Here is a 20,567-nt window from a genome sequence, read left to right on the forward strand (position 1 = left end):
TCAACAGACCCAGCATCAGCCTGTAAGATGTAGATGAGGTAGCTCCCATCTGACCCTGTAGGGTCACAATATCTGGTGTAGGAGCCACTGGCCATATGTGGCTACTGTGCACGGGGCCAGTCCAAATTGGATGTGCAGTCAGTGTAAAGGGCACACTGGACTTAGAAGATTTAGTAGAAAAATTAATATAAATTAATATATCATTAATTTAAAGTACTAATTACATTTTGAAATGATGTTTTAGATGCATTGGCTTAAATACAAATATATTATGATTAATTTCACCTGCTCCTTTTCACTTTCTAACATGGCTGCTAGAGAGTTTTAGAAAGGGTGGAGGTGGCTGGCATTGTGTTTCTGCTCAGTAGCTGTGCCGTGGACACCTCCCCTGACCCCAGACACAGTCAAGAAGAAACAGTTTTGGAACCCTAGGCAGGACCTCATCACAGGGTGCTGCCTGGGTCCCGGGCATGGGTCCAGACTCGGCCATGCATGAGCCACTTGGCCACACATGAGTCACATGGCCCCGTGCCCCTTGGGGCACAATACTCTTCTGAACATGGATTTCTTGATGGTGTCAACTGACTGTGAATAAGCCTTTGGGGATGAATATAGAGCCTTCTCTCTGTATTTCTGCTGCATCTTGAGTCGTAGCTTCTGGGGGAGGAGCCCTTCCTAGAGGGGCACCCAGGACAAGCAGGTGAGCTTTGTCTCAAAGCCAGGCAGAGCCTAGGGGTGTGGGGCCCCTGTGTCCCCTCTTCTCCAGGAGCATGGCCTACACCCTTGAGCACTGGACACAGAATGCCCTCTGTCTCCTGGGCCATCTCCCTGCGTGGAGGCTTTGGAACTGTCAGAACACAAAGTGCTTTCTGAGCTTTGACTGGGAAACAGAACTTCGCTTTGAGTTTGTGTCAAGCCTAATGCTGTTCTGGGGCAGGACAACCCATCCATCCCTCCCCAAGAGATACCTGCCGCCCCTCCAGGGCAGGACAGCCCATCTGTCCCTCCCCAAGAGGTACCCACTGCCCCTCAAGATGCCGGAGAAGCAGTGAGATCTGAGTATTATGGAGAGAAAGGATTTGCTACATTCTCAAGCTCTCTCCTGTGACAGGACCTGGGCCTGGGAGACTTGAAAGTGAAAGTGAAATTGCTCAGTTGTGTCCGACTCTTTGCGACCCCATGGACTGTAGCCCACCAGGCTCCTCCATCCATGGAATTTTCCAGGCAAGAGTACTGGGATGGGTTGCCATTTCCTTCCCCAGGGGATCTTCCTGGCCCGGGGATCGAACCCGGGTCTCCCACATTGCAGGCAGATGCTTTACCGTCTGAGCCACCAGGGATCTATTTTAGGGAGACTTGACTTCAGGCTTTTTATGTAAAGGAGGTCTCAGCTTGAGAGGAAGTGGAAGGAGACAAAGCCTGTGTTTTCCAGCCCCAGTGGAACAGGGAGCAGAAGGTGGGAGAGGAGAGGGTCCCTCACCAGCGACCCAGAGCCAAGTGTTAGAAACACCAGGATAGTCATAGGGAGACTGGGACACCGGGGCTGGAGATGCCTCTCCTGGCTGGGGCACGGGGTCTGTGGGTGCCTGGGGGGCACCAGCTTTCAACTAGAGCTCTACCCAGGCAAGTGCAGGTGGTGATGTGTGGCAGGAGCGTGGGCCAGCGCCTGGTTCCCGCGGCCCATCCATGGGTTCAAAGAGCCTGGGGCCAGAGAACAGAGTCCTCACTGAGCCCCTGTGTATTTCCGAGATCTTGAAGTCCTAACCCCGCTTGTCCACCCTGGAGAGGAGGTGGGCAGAGGGAAGAAGAGGGACTAAACATTCAGCCTCAGGGACTTGGGCTGCGCTGCTTGGCTGGACTGAAATCTAATGCTGTTTCTGCTCCTGTTGGGGTTTCCCAGGTGGCTCAGATGGTAAAGAACCTGCCTGCAATGCAGGAGACGTGGGTTCGATCCCTGGGTTGGGAAGGTCCCCTGGAGGAGTGCATGGCAACCCACTCCAGTATTCTTGCTTGGAGAATCCCACAGACAGAGGAGCCTGGCAGGCTACAGTCTATGGGGTCGCACAGATTCAGACACGACTGGAGCAACTTAACACACACGCACGCATGTGCCAGCTACGCAGCAGGTGAGACTGGGACAGCAAGATTAGATGGATTACAAAACATAGTCGATGTTTTCTGGCTTGTGCAAGCTTTGTGAGAGTAAATTTCCAGGCCCATCCTCACACCCGACATAATCAGGGGACGGCCTGCGCCAGTTGGGTGCTCAGCTTGGCTCCATGCAAACCACACTCTGGAAGCTCATGGAGCGTATTGGGGTTGCAGGAACGCACATGGTGAGGGTGGTGACAGAGGTCTGAACGGAGCGATGCGGGGAGGGAGGGGGGTCTACAGAAGGTGTCGAGATGCGGTGACAGCCGAGCTTCCTAACGGAGCCCAGGTTCTGCAGGGGGCCGGGACGCCATGATTCGGGTGGAAGAAGGGCTCCACGCAGAAGCCTCGACGTGTAAGAGACAGGATGGGGGACACAGGCAGTGGGGCTGGAGGGGCGGACGGCCCTGCGGAAGGCTCTGAGGCAGCGCTGATGGAACCCGCATGCCCTCACCTCACCAAGTCCTGTAAACGTGGCCAAAAGCGGCAGAGAGCGGTGCGTGGCACTTATCTCAACTGGACTTCATCTTACAAGGGAGGGAGACACAGCGTCTCACAACCTCCCGGGCTGGTGCAGCCACAAACACTAACACAAACACTAAGTCACCAGACCCTGAGACCCCCTCGGCCGCCCCCTCACTCAGCCCCGACCCGGGGGGCCCTCCAGGGCCCATCAGGAGACGAGCGTCCCACTCACCTGAACTTCGACTTGGAGATCCGGTGGCTGAAAGGGAAAGAGGAGACGTTAGCAGATGACATACGTTTACCTCGATTCTCAGATGCTCCCGGGTGACCACGCGGGCGCTGGAAGAAGCAGCTTTGGGGAGAGAGCTCTGCGGTCAGCACCTCCTGGCGCTCGAGGGTTTGAAGCCGAGACACAGGGCCGGCCCAGCCCGCGAACCTATGAATCGAGCGTCTTCTAAGTGGAGACACGGTCCCCAGAGCTCAGCGCTGTGTCCTCAGACCATCAGCCGGGCTGACCACAGGTTGGGGCCTCTCTCTGAGGACCGTGGTGGAGGACAAGAGCCCCTGCTGCAGACACGGCCTTTGGCAGCTGGACATCAGGTGGAGACGGGCTGGCTGAGACCCAGCGCCCTGAGAACAGAAGGCTGAGGGCTGAGCCTGGGCCTGAGGAAACGGCTGGGCTCCTGAGCACAATCCCTCATGCTGACGGTGGTGTGCGGCCCTGAAGACCTGGGCCCTCGTGGGTAGGAGCACGGCGGCTGTGACTCGAGGGTCACTGTGGTGGGGGGTGGGTCAGGAACCTTCCAGGAGGCCCTGAGGCCCGTGGGAGGGTGGTGGGGGCAGAGAGTGTGCAGGCAGTTGAGATTGATCGGTCAAAGGCTGAGTTTCAGGATGGCCCAGGTATCTGGGGAGTGAGTGCTGGTCAGGCCATGGGTTGGGGGATGCAGACGGCCCGACCAGTTCAGCGCTAAGTGAGCTCTGCTGCGAAGCAAAAAAACAACCCCTCTTGTTATGTTTCATTAAAAAAAAAACTAAACCAGAAGATGTGACAGGTGGCAGAGCCATTGTGCATGAGATAATTATATCTCCTGGGCCGGAGAACCTGAGCCAAGAGCCTTTACTGCTCCAAACTGCCAGCTAATGACTGATCCCACTGAAGATGCTGGCCAGGGTGCAGGGTCTAGTCACACGGCCCGAGGGCAAGGCTTGGGTGCAGGGTGCAACCACACACCACATGGCCTGAGGGCGAGGCCGGAGCCCTGTTTAATGGGGAAGCAAAAGTCGTCCAGCTGCGCTGGGAGGTGGTCGGTCAGGGGTCCCTCCTCCAGTCCGGCCTGGCTCGCTGTGCAGCTGAACCCTCGCTGTGGACACCAGCCAGGGTGGGTGGCTGTCAGCCTGGCCACTCTGCCAAAGTGCCCAGAGATCCCAGGGGTCCTCTTGGGGGCCGTACAGTGCAGACCACACGCCCTCCCTGTAAGGCTCCCTTTCAGGCCAATGGATCATAAGCAAAAGAGAGTTCTTAAAGGGCCCTGTCAGGGGCAGCTGAGGTCAGAGTGTCCATGTCTCCCAAGGCAGTGACTCTGGGACTTGGGTGAGGGCGACCCAGGGCTCCTGTTGGAGACGAGTCCCCAGGTAAGCGAGGCCACTGGTTGTGGCTCCTTCCTGGGTGTTCTGGAACGTTCTAAGGAGGAGGACATGGACGGGACTTTCTCTCCCCCAGGGTCACACGTCCTGATGTGGGACCCTGAATGCCACACTGAAGCCTGACTGCTGCTCTTGGGTCATGAGCATCGTTCCACAGGCTCTCTGGATCCATAGCTTTCACCCCCTTTAAGCACCGAATACTTGAGCCCCTCAGGTAAGAGGGGGTCCTTGGGGGCAGGTGTCTGGAGACAAAGGAGACCCCAGATCTTGGGGAGCCAAGGACCTCAAGCTCCCCATGCAGGAGGGTCAGCGTGCTTCACGGAACCAGAGGGACCTGGTCTCCGCTGTCCTCGAGTCCTGGGCAGTGACCACTGGCTCTGGGTTTGGAGAACTGGTTATCTTGCTGGTGGGCAGGCGAGTGGGGCACCTGTGGGCACCGTGCCTGCCCCTCACCCTGTTCTCTGGCCATGTGTTGGGTGCTGCCTTCTCATGGGCTTCAAGCCCTCAGTCCCATCAAGTCTGCAGACACTGGAGGCCCCAGAGCTCCAGACCCCGCTGGGGACCACCTGTTCAGACGGCGTCGGGCTCCCCCGGTCCCTGCTCTGCGAGGATGATTCCCATCCCGTATTTTACGTGGACTCCTGAGGAGTGGCAGGTGGAGAACAGAGGAATCACACCTAAGATCACACGCAGCCCAGTGGGTTGGGCCTGAAGCCCAGCTGCCTCCTCTGTTCAGGCCTCCAAGACACACCTACCTCCCCAGGGGCTGAAAGCAAGAGACACGTTCAGAACTCCCTCTGCTTCCCTCAGTCACTCAGTTTGCATTTGTCATTCTTGGTCAAATATTTGAACTTCTTGGGAGCTCCTTCCACAGTTAACCTTTCACCATAGTAGAGTCTGGAGCCCTGGACGCCTGCCCGCTGCTGTGTTTGGAACTGTCCTTGCCCCAATCCTCCCAATCTGCCTGAGCATCATTCGGAAGGGCTGCTGGCCTCTCCTGGGTGACGCTCGTCTCCTTGACTCCGCACACGGCTGGTGCAGCCAGAGGGGCCAGGCCCAGACCCCCTCTTCACAGAGCCTTGCCTCAAAGACTGCGGTTGGACTGGCTTCTCTGCATGTCTGGCCAGAGGCCCCTTCCCTCTGCTCTTCCCCGGAGCCTGATCAACCCCCGCTGGGTCCTCCCCATCACCTAGTCCCCACCCAGCCCTCTGGTGCTCTGGTGCTGGAGAATACTCTTGAGAGTCTCTTGGCCAGCAAGGAGATCCAACCAGTCAATGCTAAAGGAAATCAGTCCTGAATATTCACTGGAAGGACTGACGCCGAAGCTAAAGCTCCAATACTTTGGCCACCTGATGTGAAGAGATGACTCATTGGAAAAGACCCTATCGCAGGGAAAGATTGAAGGCAGGAGGAGAAGGGGGCAACAGAGGACAAGATGGTTGGATGGCATCACTGACTCAATGGAGATGAGTTAGAGCAAGCTCTGGGAGATGGTGAGGGACAGGGAAGCCTGGTGTGCTGCAGTCCATGGGGTCGAAAAGAGTCAGACACAACTGAGCGACTGAACAACAACCCCCCAGGCCAACGCCACAGCCGCCAGGCCCTGTGTCACGTCTATGTCGCCCTCAGCACGATGCAGACTCCGGGCATGCTCAGCCAACCTCATGCTGGCCGCTCTACTGTCTGCTCTCCGTGGGTCCCACTGCACAGACCCCACTCGAGGCTGATGCTTTTGGCATCAGTCTCCCTGTGGCGTCCACTGGGCCCCGAGGTCTCGGCCTCCTCTCGGGGCCTCTCCAGCTTTTACCTCCTGTGCCGTCCGGGACCCCTGAGCTCATGCCTGTGGCAAGGCGCACATCATTCGTGGTGTCAGAGCTGGAAGCCTGTTTCTGATTCTTCCTTCTTGCAGATCTGTGGGCTTTGAGACCAAAGGGACCTTGCACGCCACCTGGGCTGGGGCCTGCAGTTTAACACAGTGCAGCCTGCTTCTCTCACGGCCACTCTCCCGCAGAAATTGCCTTCCGAACGCTTATCCCAAATCACAGTGACACCCAGGGTCACTTCCACACCAGGCTGTGAGTTCCAGCGGGGTGGTGTCACCATGGTCTCAGGCTCCGTGTCCCCGTGGCCTGGCACCGAGTGGGCGTGCTGCCCAGATGGGGTACAAACAAAGAGCTCAGGCTGGACATCCCTCCTCCAGTGGCCTCCGGGCCCGTGCTGGCTGGTCTCCTGGCACCTCTCCATCTGTTTCATTTACTTGCTCTTTTACTTCTAAAAAAAGTGTCTAGACACTTCCCAGCCTTCAGCCCCGGCCTTCCACCCGGGTGAACAGCCTTGGTGTCAGTGCCATGTAACCACATCTTTCATTTCTAAACTGAGGCCTCTAGCAGCCCAGAGTAGAACCCTGGCTCCCACACCTTGCAGCCCCGCCGGTGACTTCAGTGTCCATATCTTTTCTGTCTTCAGACTCAATGGATGGCTCCCTCCTCTCATCCCCTCCCCTGCTTGCCTGCCCCCTCCCCACAAAACATCACCTTGCAGTCCCTTTCTGTCTGCCCCATCCCCTTGGAACCATCTTCAGCCAGGCCTCTCACGACACAGAAATCCCCATCCTGCTACTCAGCCTGTTTGTTCTCAGCTTCAGATGTGCTGGCATCTCCCTGCTCATCTCGCTTGGCCTCAGCCCCTGGCGTTAACGCTGCGTCCCCACCAGGAACGCTGATGGTCTTCTCCCATGGCTGTCTGAAGCTGCTGGGGAAAGATGGCAGTCTATGTAGGACACACTATAATCCTGGTGCTGAGGCCAGGCATTTTATCTGCACACAGTAGGGGCACAAACACGGGTGTTTGTGGGGACCGCCGTTCATTCCTGCCAAGTCCTGGCAGCTTGTATGGCATGTCCTGAAGATGTTAGCCCCCTCTGTGGGGACAGGCTTGTGGGTGCCAAGCGCCCTGGTCTCCCTCGGCCTGTCACCTGGGCCCAGAGCCAGAGGGTAACGTCCTCATCACCTTCCCTCCGTCCCTTTGGGGACCTGCCATTCACCTTCTCAACTGTGGCGGGCCAGGCCTATGTCCACAATCCTGAGAGATTGCTTGTGCTGTTCTAACAGGAGGGAAGAGGGGAGGGTTCACCCTGCTGCTTTGAACGTAATTAGCCCCGTATTTTAACAACAGTTTGACAATAACTGCTTCCTCACATCGCTGGGACTCAGCAGCATAGATTCCCTGGTGCTGCTGTGGGGGGGGAGTGATGGCAAGGCCCGTGTACCCCGAAAACCGTCTGTTCCTGCTCCCCACTTGCTTGAAGGCTGGCCCGGCTCAGATGAGAGGCACCCACAAGGGGACTGCCTCGCGAGGGCAGGGGTCACCCAGATACAAAGGCATTTCAGGGGCACAGGTCAACGAGGACGCTGTTCCCACTATGGAGCAACTTAGACACTCAGCCGACGTGGGGCTGGTCCTCCTCCAAGCCCTTCGCCTGCTGTTCCTTTTTGTTTCCAGGGTGAGTCTTACATCCCTGGGAACAGGGGCAAGCAGCCCCCACTTCCCAACGTGCAGCCTGGCAGGTGCAGGAGGCCCCACCCTCAGGGTCAGCCGGACTCCCGATGGAACCCAGCTTACAGTATGTGGACTCTGCTTTTTGAGACTCTGAGAATGGAACCCAGCAGTGTGCTTATTTTTAGCAGTTAAGCCATTTTCCTTTCATTTCTTGCTGGGGGACATCTCCTAGGGCCTGCTGGTGCCCATTTTTAGGATGGAGCTTAGAGGTGATGGTGTCCCTCCACACACCTGGCCCAGCCCCGGAGCCAAGTCTGCTCAGGAAACCGGGGGCTGGGGCTCGTGTTAGGGGAGGTGGCCGCTTGCCCGGCTGGCACTGGTGAACTTTCATAGCTGAGTTTGCATGGCAGACAACTGTGCTCCCTTCCCCGGGTAGATAACTCAGAGCTGTAAGTAAGACCACCACTCCCAGAGTATTTTCTTGCCAGTTTGCCTATCCCCTGGGTCACATTTATCAGAAATGAAAGGGTGCTTAGCAGGACCCAGGGACCCTCACAAAGCTGATCTGAAGAAATGGGGTGAGGGGCTGGGAAGAAACAGACTTCAAGGCCCCCTCAACACATGTATGTCCCCATCCCCAAAGAGATACACACTCTGTTTCCCTGATGGGATGGAAAGGGGCTCAAAATCCAAAGTCCAACTCCTGGGACGTGAAGAGCAGCCCCCAGCCAGGGCCGTGCTCACCTCTCCCTGGACCACAGGCCCCACTCCCCAGACTACTTACGCCAGCCTGGCCCCGCAGCTCTCTCCCTCGATGTCCCCTCCAGCCACGTTTTCGGTGTTGACAGACTCGGTCTCACTGGTGGGCATGCTCACTGCAGGGTCGTGGAGGGAAGGAGAGAGGGGTTAGTCTGCAGCCCAGCCAGGACGGGAGCCCTGGCAGTGCCTGGCAGTCTGCGGTCCTGACTCACACACCTGCTGCCTGTCTGCGGTGCCCCTCGCCACCCAGGACACTCTAAGGGGGACACTAACTCCCTCCCCCACTCAGTCCCTCCTCTACCATCAATCCCATGCGCTTGGAAAAGCCACTCCCACTTTCCCTTTTGCATCCATTCCTCCAGATAAAAAGAAGAGCTGTCACGACAATATTTTATTTTTCTTATTTCTTTCCAGCCCCCTATGCTAAGGGGCTTCGTCCCCAGCTTAGGGTCCAGCCTGTCCATGGAAAGGGTGTCTTTGACAAGGGTGTGGGCTGCTCGATGGATCAGAGGAGGGTCTGCCCCTCGGCCTGAGTCCTGCTCACTGGGTTGATTCCATCCAGAACAGAGCCTGAAACAACTCATGGGGAGCAGCCGCGTCCAGCGCCACATTCAGGACTCAGCTCAGCCCTGCAGACGTGGGAATGAGAAGCCTCCATGCCAGACCCACCAAACGACAGTGAGACACAGCCTGAAGACACATGTAGGGATACCACCTCCCCACAGTATCTCGGCGGGCCGGACTGGGACACAGTCCATTCGACTCCACGATGGCCGACCCACCCGGTCTGTCTCCAGTTTCCTCTGAGGTGGTGGGGCTGGATTTCCAGGGCGACTGGAATCTTCTAGCTTGGAGTCCAGGTCAGCGGCTTAGAAGAAGAGACTTCGTTTATTGTTCAGTCGCTCAGTGTCCGATTCTTTGCATCCTCGTGGACTGCAACACACCAGGCTTCCCTGCCCTTCACTGTCTCCAGGAGTTTGCTAACTCATGTCTATGGGGTCAGTGATGCCATCCAACCATCTCATCCTCTTTCTTCTATTACTATTTTTTATTCCAAATAAAAGTATATCCCCAAAGAATTCTTCTCCTTCTTTTCCAGCTTCTCTGACCCTTCTAACATGCCACACAATGTCCTTATCTTTCCCGTCCTTGTTCTCTAGCATGGCCTCCACATCCTTGGTCCTGGCTCAGCTCTGTTTGCAGCGTGGCACCCTCAACCGGGGCAGGTCAGGAGCCCCAGTGGCCACAGAACCTGCGCTGGTGGGGGTGGGACATCTGGGGACGTGGAACAGGGACCAGTACCCGGGGGTCTGCCACCAGAACAGAGCATGCCATCCGGATAAGTCTCCTGGTTGGGTGGGGGATGTTGCTGGATGTGGCTTTTCCTTAGTTTCTTTCCTTTTGAATGAAGTCAAGGGCAGGTGAGAGAGACTCATTCCCAGAACGTGAAGACACAGCCTGAAAGCCTGCGACTCCGTAAGCCTGACTGTCCTGTATCCACCCTTGAGTCCTTTTCCACAAACTCGGGTGTAAACAAATCCAGACGTCATTGCAAGGGAGTCGCCCAGTCTTCTCGTCACAGGACAGGGAGGTGAGGCCCAGGGCAGGGCCAGGTGCTAACTCACACAGTGGTTAGGGGCTTGGACTGGAGCACAGGGATCTCGGCCCCTGCGCTGTGCTCAGCTTGACGGCCCCCGGGCTACACACCAGATGAGATGGGATTCCGACAGCCGGGCAGGCTCTGGGGCATCACAGAGTGTGGGGTGCAGTCACCCGGTGATGCTGGATCTCACTGTCTACAGCTGCACTGAGAGTGACCTTAACCTTGGCCAGTGATCTTCAAAGGAAAGGCCCTCTCAGGGCTCAGCCGCTGCAGTTGTCATGTTCACTGACTTTACAGGCTGGAAGGGGCAGTGAGGTGGTGGATTTGGGTGGGACAGGCCACCCTCCCTTTGCACGCACATGCACACGCACACACACACACACACACACACACTCCCCAGGAGAAGCAGGCTCCCGCCCTGCCCTGTGGGCACCAGCACATGTTTACATGCATGTGGTGTGGGGGACGTCACCATGGGTTTCTGGGGGCGATTAGACCAAGCAACCAAGAAACTCTCCTTCCTTCTGATCAAGCAGACACACCAGATGCCTTCTTTCACAGATAAGACATCAGAGTCAAAAATCAGGAATAAGACATGGGCAGAGCTCAGGTCAGCTGTGGGGAAAGAAAGAAATGGGACTCGGAGCCCACACGGGACGCAGGGCTCACTTCCGAAAACAAAACTGAAGAAATGGTAAAAAGCAATAAACCAAAACATGTAAGAACACTTAACAAAACAGAACCCAAACCCCAGATCACATGAACTTATGACACAGGACCACAGGTCCTGGGGAGAAGGAAGGACTCCCACAGAAGTGTCGTCTGCAGATGGGGGTGACTTTGAGGAGAGGGCTTCCCAGGCAGGACCACCTCATGTCTGCTTGTTAGTGGGAATTCTGAAGACTAGATCATGAGAAGAAATGGATCAGGATTCTTTTCAACATATGTAAAGGAGTCCACCCCAAATAGACTTATTTTCACAATATAAAGCTTAAAACAACTTTGATGGACCTGGAGGACATTATGCTTGGTGAAATAAGTCAGAGAAAGACAAATACTGTATGTTAGCACTTATACATGGGATTTAAAAAATAAATGAATGGATATAACAAGGAGATCAAACTAGTCAATCCTAAAGGAAATCAGTCCTGAATGTTCATTTGAAGGACTGATGCTGAAGCTGAAGCTCTAGTACTTTGGCCACCTGATGCGAAGAATTGACTCATTGGAAAAGACTCTGATACTGGGAAAGATTGAAGGCAGGAGGAGAAGGGGATGACAGAGGATGAGATGGTTAGATGGCATCACCGATCGATGGACACGAGTTTGAGCAAGCTCTGGGAGTTGGTGATGGACAGGGAAGCCTGGTGTGCTGCAGTCCATGGGGTCACAAAGAGTCAGACACGACTGAGTGAGTGAACTGAACTGAACAAGGGCAAGGGAGTAAGGGACTTCCCAGGTGATAGTTAGTGGTAAAGAACCTGCCTCCAATGTAGGAGATGTAAGAGACGCGGGTTTGATCCCTGGGTTGGGGAGATCCCCTGGAGGAAGGCAAGGCAACCCACTCCAGTATTCTTGTCTGGAGAATCCCATAGAGAGAGGAGTCTGGTGGGCTACAGTCCATAGGGTCACACAGAGTTGGACATGACTGAAGTGACTTAGCACGTATGCATGGATTCTTTTTCAGGTCCTAATGGTATTGGTTGTGTGATTACAGCAGGCATTTGGTATCTTTGGGGGTTTCAGGGCTGCTCCCCTGGGCTGGTGTCTTGGGGTTTGTCCTTCAGCTGCTCCTCCACCCGGGATCCGGGAGGCTGACCTTTGCAGATAGCCTGAAGGACAGTGCCAGCAGAGGCCGTTTGGGGCTGTCACCCCTGGTGCCTGCATCTTTGTGAGCCTCCTCTTAAACTGCCCAGTTGTCGGAATCCATTTGCTGTCAGGACCTGACCCACATGCCTCTGGGTGCGGGCCGGGTGAGCAGTGTGAACCCACTGATGGGGGAGATTTGCTGTCCAGGTGAGAGTGGGTAGAGCAGGGGACGCTGGCCTGAGTCCAGGGCCTTCCTGGCTCTGTCAGGCAGCATCCAGGGCAGCTGAACTCTGGTAACCCTGCAGGCTGACTTCCTGGGAGGCACCAGGGAGCCAGGGCATCACTGGGGGCATGGCTTGAGCCCCCGACAGAACGGGACAGGCATCCTGGGTGGGGTTACTGCCTCAGGACCCTCTTGGGGTGGGGGGAACCATATCACATTTCATTTGGTTTCCTTTTCTCCTGCAGGAAAAGTAACTCAAGAGTTAGTCCTCACTTCTTCTCTGTAGCTGGGGAGGTCCAACCTATGGCCACTCATGGTCAGAGGCTGTGGGGTATAGGAGCCTCCTCCCAGTCTCTGCCCAGCTCAGGCTCCTGGGAGCCTCCCTGGCATTGCACTGTGGGTCTAGAAATCGCCAGTGCTACCCTAGCCTTGGCCAGGCCATGGGACCATTCCAACTAGGTTACATGATAATCTGGGGCTCATGGTCTTCGTCTCTTACAGGAATAAATTGACCAGAGGCTGAGCTGACAGTCTCTTCCAAGACAAAGAAAGAGACGGGGCAGGAGAGGAAAAGCAGATTGCAGACAAAAGAGTGAAGAGTTGGGGAGAGAGAAGGTAAGCGGTGCCAGCTGCAGGGCCTGTCTGGGTGGAAGGTCACGCCGCCCCCAGAGCCTCCTCGGCAGCGTCCTGAGTGCCCGGGCCCCACAGGGCCGCCTCCCCAGAAGCAGTTAAGACCTGGCTGATTCTAAGCCATCGGAAAGTAAATATAAAACAGGATTAAATATTAAGAAGCCAAACAAAGTGGCCTTATTAAAAAGGCACAGTGTAAGCACGACATGCTGTCGCAATAATTATTATTACCGCCATAAACCGGAGGAGGCAGAAACGCCCTCCCTTGGTCTGCAGCCGCCATCCGGAGGAGAAAACCAGGTCGCTGTGCTCCCAGCAGGCCATAAACATCCGGCGCTCCCAAGCAGAAAATCTCTCCCCACGGTCACGGCGCCATTGCGGCGGCCACCTCAGTTAGGACGGGGCAGCGGGACCATGCAGCTGCACCAGACGGAGGGCTGCACTTGGGCACCCGGCTTCTCGTCCCACCTGCCCCACCATCCTGAGGGGTGAAGGGGCCAAGTTGGGCATCTCCAGGCCCTGGGGACACTGGGCAAATAGGAGGGGCTGGACACCTCCCCCCCGCCCCCGAGGGACACAGCTCACTGCCACCCTTGGGGGTGAGAGAGGTGGTGATGGGTACCCTTCTGTGCAGGACGCCTCTGGAAACCAGCTGTTTTAGGCACAAAACTATTTTTAGGCTGGAGACAACGTTCTAGATTCCAAGGCCAGGCTCAGCAGAGGGTCACCCGTGTGGAGTGACATATGAGGGACAGAGAATGGCCGTGTCCCTGGTCCCTCTCCAGTCTAGCCCCAGCCCAGCTGGACGGTGTCTACCATGTCATCCCTCTGTTTTAGGGTCTTGGATTTTCTCAGGACAGAGGGTAGTAAGGCCAGGATCATAACAGCTCTACTGCAGTGTCCTTATAACAGCTCGGGCTTCCATCACCTGCGACCTGCCAGCGACACACCAGACCTAACTCAAGCCTCAGAACAACTCTGTGAGAGAGTATATCAATTGCCCTATTACATGCTCCCATTTCATAGATCAGGAAACTGAGGCTGAGAGGATGAAGCGGCTTATCCAAAGTGAGCAGAGCAGCTCATGAGATCCGGGACTTGAACCCCAGCCTGTGTCAAGCCAAGTCTACCCTCATGCACATCAGACAAGTTCATGAAGCCCTTCCCGATCAGGAGAGAAGAGGCCTGTGGATGTGCTAGGGTCACTGGGAGGAGTAGAAGGTGGGCATAGGGTATGGGTGGGGGGTCCCGGGAGAAGTCAGGTACTGTGCAACCCTGCCCACGGTGCTGCTGGGTCTGAGCCTGGGCCCTGGAGCCAGTGGCTTGAGTTTGAACCCTGGCTCTGCACTTTGGGGGCTTCCCTTGTAACTCAGCTGGTAAAGAATCAGCCTGGAATGCAGGAGACCTGCGTTTGATCCCTGGGTTCGGAAGATCTCCTGGACAAGGGAACGGCTACCCACTCCAGTATTCTGGCCTGGAGAATTCCATGGACTGTATAGTCCATGGGGTCACAAAGAGTCGGACATGGCTGAGTGACTTTCACTCTCACTTTGCACTTTGGAGCTCTGAGACCTGGGGTCTGTTACGTCCCTCCTCTGTGGTTTGGTTTCCCTGCCGAAGCCTACATGTATTGCTAGAAGGGCAGAGCAGCCCTTCCTTTGACAGTGGAGACCAGTGAGGTACAGAGAGGATCAGTGACTCGCCCAAGGTCACACAGCTAATTAGAGCTGGAGGTCTGGTCCCTTTCCCACCAGCCAGCACTGCCTCCTTTTCTTCCCAGCCCTTTACTCACATCATAGAGGGGCCGAAAGCCCACTGTGGTCATCCTGGCCAAGCACAGGCTTGCCCTAGCTCCCTCCTGAAGGTCCGGGTCTCACACTTGTGCCCTGAGTGTGCTGTCCACAGGGGCCTGCAGAGCTCAGGGTGTGCTTTCTCTCTCTCTCTTTCTTCTTGGGCTCCATCTTCTTCCCTATTTTCTGCTGCTCATGATAACTTTGGCCTGAGTCAGATTCCCCAGGGAGGCCCTACGGGGGTCCAGCAAGATCCTGAAGGCTGTGGGCACCCACGGTGGGGCTGTCCTGATGAGAGAACGGCTTCTTTAAGAGGTTTCAGCCTTGACTTCCCCTCAGCAGGAGAGCAGATTCCAGTCTTAAACTGCAGGCGTTTATGGGAAGTGAGTCACTTAAGCTCCCAAACCTGCGGTGCCTCAAGCCCCATAACTCCCTGAATGAGTCTGCGGGCAGCGGTCAGCGCATCCATCAGCCACCCCCGCCCGCCACGTCCTCCACTTCAATTGATCGTGCGGCTCTCCCTGCTGGTGCTTGTCAGGTTCTTCTGCATCCTGGTTCTCCCGATGCTTTAATCGTCCACATCTTTCTCAGCAAGACCACTCCAGAACCTGCTCTAGACCAGAGGCCTTGCTTCCCTCCTTCACTGGCCAGGCCCTGTCAGGACCACATCCATAGGGGGCAGCCAGAGGTCGAGTTCAGGGACAGGGAAGGGCTGAGCCCACATTCTGTGCAGACCCTGGGATGGTTTAGTGTTGACAAGGTGGTTAGGGGATATAGTCTCTGTCTCCAAACCTGCGACATCCATTTCTGGGGCTGCCTGAAATGATCCTTTTGGGAAAATGACCTAAACCTCAGTTTTCTCATCTGAAAAACAACGGAGACAATATGGGGCTTTCCTGGTGGCTCAGTGGTAAAGAATCTGCCTGCCAATGCAGGAGACAAGGGTTTGAGCCCTGGTTTGGGAAGACCCCACACACTAAGAAGCAACGAAGCCCGCGCACCACACTATTGAGCCCACTGCTGAAGCCCACGTGCCCGAGAGCCCATGCTTTGCAACAAGGGAAGCCTCCCCACTGAGAAGCTGTAGCACTGCAATGAAGAGCAGCCCTTACTTGCTGCAACTAGAGAAAAGCCCGCAGAGCAACGAAGACCCAGCTCAGCCAAAAATTAATCAAACTGAAAAAAAAAAACCCCAAAAAACAGAGACCACAATATGGATCTTGGAGGGTTAAGTGAAGATTAAAGGTAACATGGGTTAGAGTAATACTTCTCTGTGTGCGCGTATTGCCCAGACACCAGATGGACTTATTGGGGATGAAAAAGCAAAAATGCAGGCCTAAGAGAAGGACTTCAGGACCAGCTGCTCTGATCTGAACGGTCACCTGGAGTCTGAGTGCTGGTTGGTGATGGTGGACGTGTTCTCAGCCACTCCCCTAGGAGGGCTGCAGACACCACGTTCCCTTGGGGCCCTGGTTGTCAAGGTGGTCAGACCTTCATGAATATTCATGATGTCCCTACTGGGCAAGAACAGTCACCTACCCTGACAGGGTCCCTGCCCTGGAAATGCTTAACAGCTTGTGAGAAGACACTTTGTAAAAACCTTGAACTGTTATTACACGCACGAAAAAAAAAAAAAAAAAGATTCAAGCAGGACTCGAGAAAAGAGCTTTGCTCTTCTCCTTTGGTGCCCCCCCTTAATTCTCCTTTTTAACCTTCAACTGCAGGGTCTGCCAGAGACTGGGTTCTATTCTCTCCACCTGCTCTCTGCCATGCCAGAGAGGCTGTGAGCACACCTGACTGCCTGGTGGTCCACCAAGCCATACTCTGGACACTTCTGTTGGGTCAGGATGACATCACACGGGCCGTGGACCCTTCGGGATGGCCCTGCTACAGAGAGAGGTCTGCAGCTCATTGGAAAGAATTTCTGCATCTACGAAGCAGGGAGACTAGTAGCAGAGTGATATGGGGCCTCAGTTCCAGTTTGCTTTTAAATAGATTTGGGGCTAAACATATTTTTTAATAGGCAACAATTGAGTTAGTCTAATGAGAAATGTCATCTCCTACTGCTGCCAGAGAAGCAAGCCACTTCCATTAGAAGTAATGCTTCCTGGATAGATTAAGGCATGGAAAATCATCTTGGGTCGTCAACAATTCCCTCCAGTTTCACTGATCTGATTAGACTTAGCAACGGAAAGAGGAATTTACAAATTAGAAGCCGTTCTCTATTTATTACCAAAATGGCTGCTTTCCACTCCGCCCAGGAGACGCAGCTGAGATCTCATTAAGTCTCTGCTTGTGATAACATTTAGTCCATAAATCTCCATCTCTACCAGTGAATGAAATGAGCATTATGCCCAAGAACACACGATGGATGAAATCAAACCTCTGCCCCTTGGAAGGGAGTTGACCTTTTCAAGCATTAAATGTATTCAGTTTTCCGGCCCTAAAGAAACAGCTGGGAACTTACTCTGGGTCCTCTCTTAACCCTTTCTCAACTGCCTGTGCAGACAGCCAGCTGGCCTCACTGAGAGAGAAATAAAATAAAGATATTTCTGTCACTTCTCTGAATGTATTTGAAGAAGAAAGGGGAGAAGCGGTTGGTACATGAAGAAAAACATTGAGGAGGTCTGTTCTCTTGCAGAAGTCAGAGAGAAGTATTGACAGACAAGAAACGGAAGATGACAAATTAATTGGTGTGTCTGATTCATTCCGTGGCCTCTGCGGGGCCAGATATCTGGTCCTGTCTGGTTTTAGCCTGACACAGTGACAAGGTGGGTCCAGGTCACCTGTTCCCAATGGTGGACTTTCACAGATTTCCAGGCCTCCCACCCCTTTTCCATATTCACTGCTGGTTGATCCGCCAGGCTCTGTGACAGTTCTGGGGATGTGAACCTCCCCTCTCACTACAGGTGCGCAGTCCAGCAGGGGGGAAGATGGATAGACAGGTATAACAGGTCGTGTACATCAGTGTCACCAGGCAGGCATAGAGCAGGCACCTGGGGTCAAAAAGGGGGGTAAGGAGAGGAGGGGGAAGGGTGGAAGGGGAGGGGCGCCCGAGGAGGGCTCAGAGTGGGGCGTTCGTAAGGAAGATGGTGGAGCTGGGTTCTCCAGGTGAGGGGGGACAGAGGATGCCAGGCACCAGGAAGATCTTTGGAAGAATCAGCTTGCTTTCAGGGTTCAGGGGAATTCTATGGGAGATCCAGAGCAAATTTCAGGAATCTGAAATCAACTCATGTCCTCTGGGGTCTGATGGAGTGGAGGTTTGTCTAAACTCCCAGGGCTAAAGCTGACATGTGTCAGCCTCGAGCCACAGAAACCACACCTGATCCTGGAACGGGTCTGTGATCACTCACCTAGAGCTAGACATCCTGGAATGTGAAGTCAAGTGGGCCTTAGGAAGCATCACTACAAAGCTAGTGGAGGTGATGGAATTCCAGTTGAACTATTTCAAATCCTAAAAGATGATGCTGTGAAAGTGCTGCACTCAATATGCCAGAAAATTTGGAAAACTCAGCAGTGGCCACAGGACTGGAAAAGGTCAGTTTTCATTCCAATCCCAAAGAAAGGCAATGCCAAAGAATGCTCAAACTACCATACAAAGGCACTCACATCACACGCTAGTAAAGTAATGCTCAAAATTCTCCAAGCCAGGCTTCAGCAATACGTGAACCATGAACTTCCAGATGTTCAAGCTGGTTTTAGAAAAGGCAGAGGAACAAGAGATCAAATTGCCAACATCCATTGGATCATCGAAAAAACAAGAGAGTTCCAGAAAAACATCTATTTCTGCTTTATTGACTATGCCAAAGCCTTTGACTGTGTGGATCATAGTAAACTGTGGAAAATTCTGAAAGAGATGGGAATACCAGACCACCTGACTTGCCTCTTGAGAAACCTGTATGCAGGTCAGGAGGCAACAGTTAGAACTGGACATGGAACAGACTGGTTCCAAATAGGAAAAGGAGTATGTCAAAGCTGTATATTGTCACCCTGCTTATTTAACTTATATGCAGAGTACATCATGAGAAACGCTGGGCTGGGGGAAGCAGAAGCTGGAATCGAGATTGCCGGGAGAAATATCAATAACCTCAGATATGCAGATGACACCACCCTTATGGCAGAAAGTGAAGAAGAACTAAACAGCCTCTTGATGAAAGTGAAAGAGGAGAGTGAAAAAGTTGGCTTAAAGCTCAACATTCAGAAAACTAAGATTATGGCATCCAGTTCCATCACTTCATGGCAAATAGATGGGGAAACAGTGGAAACAGTGGCTGACTTTATTTTTCTGGGCTCCAAAATCACTGCAGATGGTAACTGCAGCCATGAACTTAAAAGACGCTTACTCCTTGGAAGGAAAGTTATGACCAATCTAGACAGCATATTAAAAAGCAGAGACATTACTTTGTCAACAAAGGTCCATCTAGTCAAGGCTATGGTTTTTCCAGGGGTCATGTATGGATGTGAGAGTTGGACTATAAAGTAAGCTGAGCACTGAAGAATTGATGTTTTTGAACTGTGGTGTTGGAGAAGACTCTTGAGAGTCCCTTGGACTGCAAGGAGATCCAACCAGTCCATCCTAAAGGAGATCAGTTCTGGGTGTTCATTGGTAAGATTGATGTTGAAGCTGAAACTCTAATACTGTGGCCACCTGATGTGAAGAGCTAACTCATTTGAAAAGACCCTGGTGCTGGGAAAGATTGAGGGCAGGAGGAGAAGGGGACAACAGAGGATGAGATGGTTGGATGGCATCACCGACTCAGTGGACATGGGTTTGGGTGGACTCTGGGAGTTGGTGATGGACAGGGAGGCCTGGTGTGCTGTGGTTCATGGGGTTGCAAGGAGTCGGACACGACTGAGTGACTGAACCGAACTGAACTGATCTGACTCCCCCCTTTTACAGACAAAGAAACTGAGATGGGCAAAGTGCCCATTGGCCACCGGGTAGGACCTGGGAGTCTGGTGACCTGTGGGTCTCAACTCCTGTTCAGTCTACAACACAACACACCACCACAACTGTGCAGACCGTAAGCTCCAGCCTCCAGTCAGGTGAGAGCTGGCTGTGTTCACATTTCTGATCTAATCAAGGGACAACTTAAACTGATAGAATCCATCCAGTAAGGGAGTAGTGGCAGCTACAACTAATGGAAATGATTTTATACCACCTAAGAGGCTCAAGAAGAAGCTCTACAAGTCTAACTGAAGCCTGGTGCCCTCTGGTGAAAACCTTGGATACCCCGCCTGACTATCAGCTGCCCAATCACTGCAGAACGGAGGAGGGAGCCGAGGGCAAGAGGGCTAGGACCCTTACTGCTGGCCTGACTTTCCACACCAAGAAGATGTGCCCCCTGCTCCCAGGTGGAAGCTCGATCTTTCTCTTCGTGTCTGCTGGGGCACAGCAAGCGACCCACCAAGCTTCTCGTCGTAGCTGGAGCAAGTGTTGAATATCAGCAAATACAATGAGACTGTAATTCTGAATGTCCCTGTCGAGAAAGGGTCCTCAGTTTCTTCTTGCCTGTGTATGTGGTGTGGGGACGTGTGTGTGTATCCATGCGCCTGATGTGTGTGTGTACCCCTGGTGTGTGTGTGAGTGTGTGTGTGTGTACATGCTTTTATTTTCAGAGAATTTTGTTGACACAGTGACTGACGTGATGCTGGATATCGTTATCCTATCTCATGAGTCACTGACATGAGATGTAAGAGTTGACTGGCTGATTTGAAGCTTGGAATTGAGAAGGTAAACAAAGGCTTTCCCCCTTAAAACTGGCCTGTCAAGCATATAATGAGGGCTTTTCACCTCATCAGCCAGCTGTTGAGAGCAGATCTATTATCTCACCCCCGAGTAGAGGCACAGACTAGTTTCGGTGCAGCCGGAACCATTGCTTACCAGCTTCTGGCCTACGTTTTTGTTTCCTCTTGACCTCTAACCTTGGGGGGTTTGTGTGCCTGTACCTGGCACATTCTGAAGCCCCCTCAGCACGACTTCGGGTCTGTGTGT

The 20,567-nt window shown here is 53.9% G+C and overlaps 1 protein-coding gene across 17 annotated transcripts in view; it reads right to left on the minus strand.

Moving 5' to 3' along the window:
- CACNA1C (calcium voltage-gated channel subunit alpha1 C) overlaps positions 1 to 20,567 on the minus strand; it is a 449,377-nt gene that overhangs the window by 78,992 nt on the left and 349,818 nt on the right. For all 17 annotated transcript variants that reach the window (XM_043882595.1, XM_043882597.1, XM_043882599.1 and 14 more), the window contains exons 10-11: positions 8,543 to 8,633; positions 2,849 to 2,875 (exon numbers count right to left, since the gene is read on the minus strand). In XM_043882595.1, the coding sequence (XP_043738530.1) occupies positions 2,849 to 2,875; positions 8,543 to 8,633 (118 nt within the window). The remainder of the gene's footprint in view (positions 1 to 2,848; positions 2,876 to 8,542; positions 8,634 to 20,567) is intronic.

This window comes from Cervus elaphus, chromosome 22 (genome assembly GCF_910594005.1).
Source record: "Cervus elaphus chromosome 22, mCerEla1.1, whole genome shotgun sequence".
NCBI classification, from domain to species: Eukaryota; Metazoa; Chordata; class Mammalia; order Artiodactyla; family Cervidae; genus Cervus; species Cervus elaphus.